Source organism: Notothenia rossii (genome assembly GCF_949606895.1).
Source record: "Notothenia rossii genome assembly, chromosome: 11".
Lineage (NCBI taxonomy): Eukaryota > Metazoa > Chordata > Actinopteri > Perciformes > Nototheniidae > Notothenia > Notothenia rossii.
This window is the reverse complement of record NC_136910.1, coordinates 4,143,244-4,155,917: the sequence shown is the minus strand read 5'-3', so window position 1 is coordinate 4,155,917 and position 12,674 is coordinate 4,143,244. Positions and strand designations below refer to the sequence as shown.

The 12,674-nt window shown below is 42.3% G+C and overlaps 1 protein-coding gene across 4 annotated transcripts in view; it reads right to left on the bottom strand.

Moving 5' to 3' along the window:
* The window catches only part of arhgap22b (Rho GTPase activating protein 22b), a 65,189-nt gene that overhangs the window by 21,613 nt on the left and 30,902 nt on the right, over positions 1-12,674 (bottom strand). For 3 of the 4 annotated variants that reach the window (XM_079657877.1, XM_079657875.1, XM_079657876.1), the window contains exon 3: positions 7,713-7,800. In XM_079657877.1, the coding sequence (XP_079514003.1) occupies positions 7,713-7,800 (88 nt within the window). Of the gene's footprint in view, positions 1-3,147; positions 3,348-7,712; positions 7,801-12,674 lie in introns of those variants that run through there. The other variant, XM_079657878.1, reaches the window with a different exon arrangement.

Genomic DNA, 12,674 nt, shown 5'->3' with positions numbered 1-12,674 from the left:
AATTTCCATGACTTTTCCAGGTTTTTAATGACCGTATGAAACCTGGTGTTTGAATATGAGCTAAATGAGTGCTCCAATTGGCCCTCAGGAGAAGAAGCCAATTAAAAATACAAAGAGGACACTCAGACATTATCTAATACTTCCTCTTCAATTAATCCTGATCACACACACACACACACACACACACACACACACACACACACACACACGCACACGCACACGCACACGCACACGCACACGCACACGCACACGCACACGCACACACACACACTTAAAATCCATCCCAACATAGCCGACAGACACCAAAACATTTAAAACTTCCAAGACTAAATAATGACGAGTACAAGGATCCTTTTTGAAGCAGTTAAGATAAAACTGACTGCAAGAAAACGTTTCCTTTCAAATTAATTTTTAAATCAACGTTGCGATCGTCAGACACAGGATGACATTTGAGTCGACAGAAATGTGAATGTTTACAGAGTTTGTGTGTAAAGCTCATAGCTTTTTTGAGTGTCTGACATTTCAGAACTGAAGCTGTAACTCTTCAAAGCTTCAGTTTCTAAATGTCAGACTGAAGGCAGGTGCGCAGTTGTTTGTGAGGAGGAGAGTAGAAAGGAAAGGGAATTCTTATAGCGCTGAAACGTCTTCCTATGTCATGGTGTGTTAATCTTTCAATATGGGGACGAAGATAGCGGTACTCAACATGAGGCGAGAGTCAGGTAAACATGTTGGATCATCTTTAGGTTTGAAACATCTTCTCACGTTGTCAGTCTGGGTCATTTCCCACTTTGTAGTGTTGCTATCAAGCCGGTTTGAATGCTATATTTGGGTTGAAACCCATATTTTATTGTAGATAGAAACATTATTATATACACTGAACAAAAATATAAACGCAACACTTTTGTTTTTGCTCCCATTTTTCATGAGATGAACTCAAAGATCTAAAACATTTTCTATATACACAAAATAACCATTTCTCTCAAATATTGTTCACAAATCTGAAAAAATCTGTGATAGTGAGCACTTCTCCTTTGCCGAGATAATCCATCCCACCTCACAGGTGTGGCATATCAAGATGCTGATTAGACAGCATGATTATTGCACAGGTGTGCCTTAGGCTGGCCACAATTAAATGCCACTCTGAAATATGCATTTTTGCTTTATTGGGGGGGTCTGGGGGGGGCCGAAAACCAGTCAGTATCTGGTGTGAGGGTTAGGATTAGGGTAATGTTGTGAATCGAGTGGCCTATGTTCATCGTCCATAACATACGCCTGCCCATACCATAACCCCACCACCACCATGGGCCACTCGATTCACAACATTACCCTAACCCTAATCCTAACCCTCACACCAGATACTGACTGGTTTTCGGCCCCCCCCAGACCCCCCCAATAAAGCAAAAATGCATATTTCAGAGTGGCATTTAATTGTGGCCAGCCTAAGGCACACCTGTGCAATAATCATGCTGTCTAATCAGCATCTTGATATGCCACACCTGTGAGGTGGGATGGATTATCTCGGCAAAGGAGAAGTGCTCACTATCACAGATTTTTTCAGATTTGTGAACAATATTTGAGAGAAATGGTTATTTTGTGTATGTAGAAAATGTTTTAGATCTTTGAGTTCATCTCATGAAAAATGGGAGCAAAAACAAAAGTGTTGCGTTTATATTTTTGTTCAGTGTAGCTATTGATTACAAAATACAATGTGTGCCAAAATGAAGTTACTCATGGATACTCACTTAGTCAATGCAGAAATATTAAAAAGCACAACATACGTGAATAAGGGTTCAGTATCTTGAAAGACAACCAAATGTTGAGCTTGAACCGATAACCTTCAGATATATAGATCAGAATCAGAGGCCGTTTCTCAATCGAGAGGATGCTTGCTTGATAGCACATGTCTTCCGAGTCACTTCCTTCAGAAGCGAGTCAAGAATCCTTCCTGGCATTCGGAAAACGAAGAGTGGAACAGGCGAGCAAGTGCACAGGTGTGCGTCATATGAGAGGCCCCGCCCTTACATTTTCCGCCACAGATTTGGGGAAATTGGTCCGTGCGCAAAGCATTGTGGGGATTTGAAGGACGCGAAGTCTACCCATGTGCAGCCTCGACATTACCCCCAAACCAAGGACGCGGCCTCGGTGGAATTCCAAGTATGCTGGAGATTGGAACAGTCCTTCGGCGGCACTCGATGACGTAGCATCCTTGAAATAATTGGCTTGGAAGCCAGTTTCCTCGAGATTGAGAAACGGCCTGATACTTTTCAGATCTGATTTCCATGTTTTTCACCCAGCATGCACTGCTCTGGACACAACTAGCTGCCACCTACATTATATCTACTGCTAGAGTGAAACACAGCGCAGCAGACACTGAAGCAGACACTAGGTAACTGTGAGCAGCTGACCTGTCATAAAAACTTCAGTAACTGCCAAGAAAAAGTCATTATTAGTCACCAGATGTTATTACCTCCACCAAGGAGTTACTGCTTTGTTTGTCAGCAGGATTTCAGAAGGGACTACTTTCCTGATTCCCATAACATGTAGTGCACGTTTGTTCCAAAGCCAAGGAAGGAACAGTACCATTTGGAGTAAATACAGTCATGATACGTGCGTTGCTTCTTAGATACACAGATCAGTGTCAGATTAGTGATTCAAACCAATCTCCTATGTTGGGCAACAATTGATCTACTTTCACAATCTTGCAGAAGTTAAATCTTGGCACATAAAGTCACTCTGCTGTCTATCCGTCTACCCGATTCAAAACAAATCTAAAACACATCATCCTCTAAGAGTAATTTCAGCTTAAACGTGTAATCATCTCAATATATTCAAGGCTTTCATTGTCATGTGTACATTAGCTACAGTGTAGATATATCAATGCAAATCTGAAGTCACAGGCTCCTCCCACAATGCAACACCGTCAAATAGTTAAAATAGTGCAAGGAGAGTCTATATACAAGTACTTGGAATATGTATAGACTCTCCTTGCAAATAAGCATTAGCTAGAGAAGGCAGGAGGAGGTTGCAATGCAAAGCCAAAGGAAGCTTGAACCCACTTTACATTCATTCCCATCAATCATTCTCCAAGCTACTCACACGTCAGGCTCCACTACACGAGTTAACATCTCCATCCTCTGCTTCTGTTACCTTGCAGGTGAAGCTTCTTCAGTCTGAGCGGCTTGCAGCACAGCGGCCCCATGTCGGAGATCACGTACCCAGATCAGAGCGCAGGTAGCACCGACGGCCAGGCAGTGAGGCATGCTCGATGATGCTAGCGCTAAACAAAAAGCCGGCAAAGCAATCCTCATTCACTCCCATCCATTCATTCCCTCTGTCTTCCTCCCGTTGGGTTCATTCAGAAGAGCGGGCAGCAGGTCCGTTCCCTCGGACCCCCTGGGGAGAAGAAAATCCCTGAGGAGGAGCAACAAGGCTCTCTCTTTCTCTGTCTGAGAGTGTGTGTGTGCAGTAGCAGGGAGATGGGCTGTCCTCTGATCTTTGCCAAACAAACTTCTACACACACACACACACACACACACACACACACACACACACACACACACACACACACACACACACACACACACACACACACACACACACACACACACACACACACACACACACACACACACACACACACACACACACACACACACACACACACACACACACACACACACACACACACACACACACACACACACACAGGGAAAACACACAATGCTAGTCAATCCATGTGATACAGACAGACAGACTTTGGCTTCTTCCTGAAGTCACACTTGTTCCAGGATCAGATTGAACTGAACCGTATGAATGGAATATTGTGTGAGAAATACAGTATGATTCTGTTGTGAGGAGGGGACGCTACTCAGCCAATCAAATCGGTGCAGTCAGTGACTCAGCACGGCAGATTCAAACACAGACAGAGAGACGAGACAAGAAGAGAGAAGCACTCTGAGTCATTTCAAATGGCGAAAGGTAGACAGCGAAAACAGAGCATTTAATGACATGTTCTCTTACTGGACCTCTTTGAAAAGCAATTGAATACCCCTGCATTATAGCAACAACAACAATAATAATAATAATAGCAATAATGATTGGGAGGGGGGGCGCGGCTGTTCTTATGTTCTCCGAGGGGAGGCTCACCTTCCCACACTTTGAAAACCAAGATGTATATTGTTATCCAAATATGAAATGACCTACAGTATACATCAGGATAAAGAGACCTACTCCAAGGTGAGCAACACATTAAAAACAGAGACTTCATGAATGAAAGTAAATGGGGGGGGTGTTTAACAACAGCACCACTATATCAAACGTATCATAACTGAGCAATGTGTCCTCATATGCATCATGCAGTTCTTTTTAAAGGCTACTGATCAACACCTGAGGTCAAAGGGCACAGGAAGCTTAGGTTGATGTGGATTTGTTGTTTCTTTTTGGTAAAATATCATTTTTAAAAAGAGAGAGAAATCCTCTGGTGCACGTGTGTGGGCTGCATTTAACTTCCAGTGCACCATAATGGCAGAAGCCGTCACGTTTGCACAGACACAAGTGTGTGTTTTGTGTGTGTGTGCTGTTTCCCCAGATGGCTTAATTGCTTCACACTACCACAACAGAGGGCTTATAGCCTCGAGTCAGCCGTTAAATACAAAGAATATTTTTCTAAAATACCCAGTTATTTCCTTCATGCCCTCAGGCTTCAAACTCAGATCCGACTCGGCACATGACTGCTGAGTCGGCTTTGTCTGGAGAACACACGGGTAACAACGCTTGGTGGGAGTCCAATTTTTTAATTGCTTGCATACTCAACTACTGATGTTATCTCACACAAATGCCAAGAGGAAATGACTTCTCCTGATTCGACTGGGAAGCATCCAAGACTCTCAGGACGACTGTACTGGGATACATGTGTATAAATGAACCGGTATAGAGTGGTGCAGTGATGATGGATTGTTGCAGACCTGGAAGTTGGCATCGCAAGGGATCGCTCGACCACAAGCAAATAAATCTTCCATTGGATTTTGGAATATTGTATAAAAGAATCTCCGTAGCAGCCAGCTGTTTATGATACTTACACGTAAATGCAAATGAACACCACTTTTGGATTTTCGAACTGAAAGGCGTAAAAAGCCAATTTTAGGCCATAAAGGAACTACAGCACAGTCACATGACTTCAGAAACGCTAAGCTAAAGGCAGCTAACGTTGGGCGTCATGACATTTAGTCGTCTACAGCTAAATCTACTCAGCTCGTGTTAACAACAAACCTTATTTCAAAAACACTGACGTCAACACAAGGGAGCCAAACGTGCTCAAATGCTAACTGATGTGTTTTAGGACTCATGCCCGCACCACTCTATTCATGCACACACTTCGGCAATGACCCTGAAAACATGAATGTTGATTTAATCTCACTTTCCTGTAACGCCATGAGACAATGTCTGAGCAAACGTCCTCAAGTGCTTCTCTTAAGCCATCTATAAAGAGGCGTGTGTGTGTGTGTGTGTGTGTGTGTGTGTGTGTGTGTGTGTGTGTGTGTGTGTGTGTGTGTGTGTGTGTGTGTGTGTGTGTGTGTGTGTGTGTGTGTGTGTGTGTGTGTGTATCTGTTCAGGCTCCAGCATCTTGCAATCTGTCTTGTATCTACCTTCAGCAGCAGGGGTATGTATTCCATATCCCCTCAATACAAAATGACCAAAGGATTTACCCTGTGGCTGCAGACACACACACGCACGCACGCACGCACGCACGCACGCACGCACGCACGCACGCACGCACGCACGCACGCACGCACGCACGCACGCACGCACGCACGCACGCACGCACGCACGCACGCACGCACGCACGCACGCACGCACGCACGCACGCACGCACGCACGCACGCACGCACGCACACACACACACACACACACACACACACACACACACACACACACACACACACACACACACACACACACACACACACACACACACACACACACACACACAGGATCCAGATGAAAAGCCAAGGTCTCTGGGCTCTCTTGAAAGGCACGGCTACTATCACAATGGACAAAAGAGTGCCGAGTGAGGAAAACCAGAAGCTTCATGTCCTCTTAAATCTCCGTCATGTTCAGATCAGATAAAATGCGTGAGATAAATATCTAAAACTCCAAATGTGAGGCATTTCTTTAGGCCTCCTTCCTCCTCCCGGTCTCTCTGTCTGCAGAAAGTCTCAGTTCTCACCTCTCTGAGATGTTGACCGGCCATAAACAAAAACACACAGCCCTGTCGGCCGTCTAAACACGAGCAGGGAGCTCCGAGCAAGCAAACACACACACACACACACACACACACAGACAGACAGACAGACAGACAGACAGACAGACAGACAGACAGACAGACAGACAGACAGACAGACAGACAGACAGACAGACAGACAGACAGACAGACAGACAGACAGACAGACGGACACACACACACACACACTTCTGATGATGGAGCTATTAAATAACATCCTAACCAGTATGACTATTTTCACAACTAAAAGGACGGCACCATCGTGGTTAAATATGATGTAGTAAAAATATCACATTTTTGTTGAAAGCTCATAGAAAAGAGAGGGAGAAAAAATATTATAGATTTTATTTTTTCCCCAATGCAGCCCACACTGGGCACAGGCAGGAAGACTTAGAGAAACTATCCTTAGTAAATGTTAACATTGACAACAGCAGGGAATGTAAGAAGGAAACAAGGTTATATTGACTGTAATGATGACTAACAACAACTCTATAATATCCACAGTTTCCATTGGCTAAAACTAAAATATCTTTGACTGATATCATTTAAAAATGCCCTTACTTGTAGTCAACGAAAACTTGACTTTAAGGTTGTCAAAACGTGATAAAGACATAATAAGAATCCCGTGAAAGTAAGTATGGATTGACTAAAAACGTTCCACACAGCGGCGTGCGCTGAAGCTTGCTGGTGGGCGTGTCTGAAGCTCGACCAACAACCAATCACATGAATCTCCCGCCCCGGACAAACAAGCACGCAGTTTGATTGGCTAGAGCTTGTACTGGCATGTGATTTGATTGGCTGACGCTTCCGCCGAAGCTTCAAAAGCTGAACATTGCTCAACTTTTGAAGCGAGCTCCCACAATGCAGTTCGGGAAAGCGTGACGTCACCCTATTCAAAGTGAATGGGCAGAAGCGTTGAAGCTTGGACGCACGCCGCCGTGTGTAGGGGCCATTATCGTGGTCGATCCATCAGTCTGTTGAGCTGCATCAGAAAGCAGCTCCACATGATGGAGGACACCACTTTATTTTCTATTTATTCCACGGTGCTTCTCGCGGGAATTGCCTTTCACAGCTGGTAACACATGTCAACAGATCTGAGGTCAGGCATTGTGAGATCAGGGGATAAGGAGACACTGCTCTCTGCTGTCTCGATGCAGAACAGCAACTAATATCCTCCTCCTGGATCAAAGCAATATGTTGCCTCTGAATACGGCATGGTTTGTGGCTGATGTTGTGTTTGCTTTGTTTTGGTTATCAGTCTCTTTTTCATTCTATATAAAACTAGCTGCGGATCTCGATCAGGATTTCGTGGCTTTCTGGTTGAATTGAAATAACAAAAACAAAAGTGGAAAAGCAGGAATTCATTAGGTTCATGGAGAGGACTATGAGTTTTAAGTACAGGAGAAGAAGGGATGGGAGGAGCTGGTGTTACCTGGCAGGATCTCAAACAGGTGTCTTCCTGGTTCGTCCGGATTGGCTGTGAGCTCGGTCACCTGACATCCCTGCAGAGGAATACAGCCCTGAAACACAGAGAGAGAGAGAGAGAGAGAGAGAGAGAGAGAGAGAGAGAGAGAGAGAGAGAGAGAGAGAGAGAGAGAGAGAGATTATTATTAATTGTAATATTACACTACATTTCAGGTGGAGACATTTCTTTCTCACAGTCTCTGGGAAGGAATGACAATTTAACCAAATATCATGTTAAAAAAAAGCTGCATATTAGGATATCATTTAGATTCTTCTGGCTTTCATTTTCTGACAATCTTTGCATGAAAAAGTCAATGATAGAGTTATGTTGAGTACTGCATTTAGAATAAGATTAGATTTTGTATATCATTGTTAAGGCACTGGATAATAACTATCTCAGATTCTCTAGCTCGAGCAAAAAATGACAATCAACCTAATTAATAGCCAAAAAAGCTGCATCTTGAGATACAAATTCCAGATACATCCCTCAAAATGGCCTTACTTCCTCTCTCCTCTTCCTCCCCCATCTCCTCCCCCCCTGTAAAATGTTTAAGCACCCGCCCCCCCCTCATTTGATTGAACAGGCAGCAGCAGATTATCAGAATACATTATCCAGATCAATACCCATTTAGCCCCGAGAGGCGAGGCGATGCCAGCGTCTGAGGATCTGCAGGCTGGCATCGCCTCCTCCAGCCGGGCTGCCGGCCGCCAACATTAGTCGCCATGGCTACAAATGGAAAGGGGTGGGATGGGGTGAGACAGGAGGAGAGGGGGGGAGGAGGTCCCAAGGGTGCTATGTGCTCGGAATAACAGGAGTATCTGGCCGGGGACGAATGAATCAACACGTCACCCCACAGCACAAATCACAGTGAAGCAGGGTGGGACATCTCGTTTAAAGACCTACTTGTTCTCCCGTGCTTTTGCAGACCACGAATCAGACGGATCAGTCTGTGTTTTCTAAGTTGGGGTTTTCTATTTTGTTATTTTTTCAAATGTTTTTACATCATGTAGGAGGGTTTTCAGTCTGTGGCTATAGAGAGGCGAAGTCCCGCCCATCTACCTCCGACCCGTGGGACCTTATTTTGGAAAAAGTCTGTATTGAAGTCAATGGGGAGAGAAAGATTATCTTTGGATCCCGTTTGAATTGTGCCACGAATTACACATATGATGTTTGTCAATCTTAAAAAATTATTTCCATGTCAAAAAAGTCAGTTTGTCGTAAAACTGTTGAAATATAAGACTATGAAAAATATGCAACTAGAAAGACTACAAATCCCAGAATCCTGGTCCCGCATGCTGGCTCTCACGGAACCGACTAACTCCCCTTGTCTGTGTGTACAGCTCTCAACATGCCCAGACTTGGAGTGATTTTCACCTCTTTTAATAATTTCCGCCTCGTTCTGAAAGAAAGAAGTGAAATGTGCCAACGTGACGGCCGTCTTGGTGTGTGGTGCGAGATGGGAGATGAAGTTCATTGAGCGGTTTCACACAAACAAAAGTGTTACTTCACAGTTTTACGACACATTTGAATTTTTTTTGACTTGCAAAATTATCTTTTAAATTGACAAACATCATATGTGTAACTCGTGGCACAATTCAAACGGGATGGAAAGATAATCTTTCTCTCTCCATTGACTTCAATACATACTTTTTCTGAAATAAAAAAAATGGAGGTCCCCCGGAAAGGGAGGGACTTAAGGTTTTAATGTCGTGCTTTTACATTTGTTTCTTTTGTCCTATGGGTTTTGTCTAAATGTATTTATGCTGCTTATTATATATGTATTGATGTGCAGCACTTTGGTCAACTCTGTTGTTTTTAAATGTGCCGTATAAATAAAGTTGGATTGGGATAAAAAAACATGAGGTCAGATTTACTTTGATACAGAATTGTGTAACTAAGTACATGTTTACATCCAACTAACCGTATATTCTACCTCATACCGTTTCTATAGAACACACATTTATTTTTAGTTTTGTAATTACCAACTACACTTATATGTTATGTGCAATAACTTACTTACTGGCTTGTTTACATGTTTCACTACCTTGACCGTATTGTTCAATGTATCATAGGTCCATTTTATAGTCACTTTATATATTTCAAAGTTTGAACTTGTATTGTCAAATTATACTTTTACCTATTTTTCCATGACCGAAAAAAAATGACTCTTTCTCAGCGTACCACTGAAAATTGTTTATTTTAACATGGAACAGGAAAATAAGGTGTGCATATGAAACATGTTGTTCCTATCTAAAACAAATCCAAAAGTTGGCTTACTAGCTTCTACACGCTAAAGCAACTAAAATCTCTCACCAGCAAAACACCTCGTCAGTTAAATGCCATTTTACGTTTCATTACGATACCATAAAGTATTTATTATCATTATAGTATTAATATTCCAGCGATTAGATAAAATATAAATTATATTTGATGCAACTTTAGTTACATTTCCATGAGTTCTCCAGGGCCTGGAATTTGCATTTTGAATTTCCATGACTTTTCCAGGTTTTTAATGACCGTAAGATCAATGTGTGATTGCACCTTCGAGAATGCTTGGAATTTGGCTGTGCTCTGTGTAGTAACAATAAGGGAATCGAATAAAAACACATTTACTTTGATACATAACTGTGTTTTAAGACGCAGCATGTAAACAGGCCTGCATATCAATTAGAAATGAAAATATATGCAAATAAACAATAGAAAGCAAGATGTGTAGAGAGTGCGCACACTCGATACACTTTAATAGACTAACCTACCATTAAAAAGACTATAAATATAGGACATATACATTATTAATGTATTCATTATTGATCCCACAGGCATTTCAATTCTGAACTCTGTAAAGCGTTGTAAGAAGAGGAAGAGGAAGAGTTGCGTTTATTATATCTTTAAAATAGGGATGTCCCGATCACCTTTTTTTGCTCCCGATCCGATTCCGATCATTTGATTTTGACAATTTGCCGATACCGATTTTTCCCGATCCGATCTTTATGCAATGCATTAAGAGAAAAAAAAGCATTCAAGTTGTCCCTTAAGGTTATTTTTTAATTTAAATTGGATATTCTATCCAACATCGATATAGCTTCTTTCTTTCACAGCAGCATTGGATCAGTTCAGTTGTGCAGCATTGGATCAAAACAAAATAAAGCTTATCAGTACTCGTTAGCTTACTGCTACAATTAGACACTGCGCCCACTCTGTTGCCAGATTTGAGAGAAATAAGCAGGTCTATGAAAACAAGCCTCAAAGAAGCAACACATACATGATGTTGTGTCATTTGAAACCAAAACTAAGGCCTCAGGATGACTTTAAGACTTGAACATGGTCATTTTTGTTTTGTAACATTGAATAAAAATTAAAAAAAAAAAAGAAATTCGATCCCCGATTTTTTTGTCCCGATTCCGATCTTTTGAAAATCACGTGATCGGCTCCAATCCCCGATCACGTGATCGGATTGGGACATCTCTACTTTAAACCATAGCTAAGACTGATTAAATCTATACTGTAAGATATATTTATCAAATAATATATTTATGGCTCTGTCTATGAAAAAAAATAACAGCTTTTAAAGATATTGTGAAATTCATACACTTTGCTCAACACTACAGGTGGAGGGGGTAAAACTGGATTTATAAAGCGTAATGTTTATATATTGAAATGAGACATTGTGTAATGCTAACTTCAAGAGAAATCTACCAACACAAAAAGACTAAGGAAGTCAAATACATAAACCTAAATGTGTATTTGGGATGTTTTCATTCCACTTGTGAAAAGAAATACATGTTAAGGAAGCAATGAAGCCAAAAACTCTCAAAATGGCCGATTAGAAAAAACTTTTTTTACCTTCAGTGTCTGCATTTATATCCAATGAGACTTATTGATAACTCAATCTCAAACAGCATACGTCCAGCAGTGATTTCCTACCTAATGTAAGATTTGTGTTTAAGACCTACATATTTTAATATCTTTATTAATGTAAGTTAGTAGTATGAACAACTAAACGCGTATTTTGTTCCACTTGTGTAAAAGAACACATGTAGTGGAAGCTAAGCAGCAGCACTTAGCATTAAAAATGGAGGCACAACAACACGTCTCACCACTTTAAAAATGAGATATGATCTTGTGTGATGAATTGCATTTGAAGAGTCGATTTGTATTCGCAGCCCTGACGTTCAAAATACAAATCGATGTGTGTTGAGTGAAGTTTTGAAAAGGATCCATCCTGGCATGATGACAAGGAAGAGGAGAACCGGCACACATCCTACTTCAGTATTGCCTTCCCCTCTCCACCAATTATCACATCTTTTTATCTCAGTGGGGGGGAGGGGTCTCGTTCTTCTGCTGAGATACAACCCCCCCCCCATCCCCCCCCACTGACAGCCTCCAATTTCCTATCGATTAGAAGATGAGAGGGGAGAGAAAAGGGCCAGAGTGACACTATCTGACACAGAGGGGGGAGGGGCTGTGTGTGTGTGTGTGTGTGTGTGTGTGTGTGTGTGTGTGTGTGCGTGCGTGCGTGCGTGCGTGCGTGCGTGCGTGCGTGTGTGTGTGTGTGTGTGTGTGTGTGTTAAATCCACAGGGAGTTGCAAATCAATACACTCCGGACAGCTATTGGAAAGCTCTGATTAAAGGCAGGCTGTCAGAGCCTTCAGTCAGATGCTCCCCACAGAACGGAGAGGAGGAGAACACGTCATCCTGTGTGTGTGTGTGTGTGTGTGTGTGTGTGTGTGTGTGTGTGTGTGTGTGTGTGTGTGTGTGTGTGTGTGTGTGTGTGTGTGTGTGTGTGTGTGTGTGTGTGTGTGTGTGTGTGTGTGTGTGTGTGTGTGTGTTGGATAAATGACAGTGATGGCAGAAGGCTGCATCCTGCATTAAATGAACAGCGGTAGCGCAGAATGAAGACGGAATAAATCAATAAAAGTGTCAAGGTTA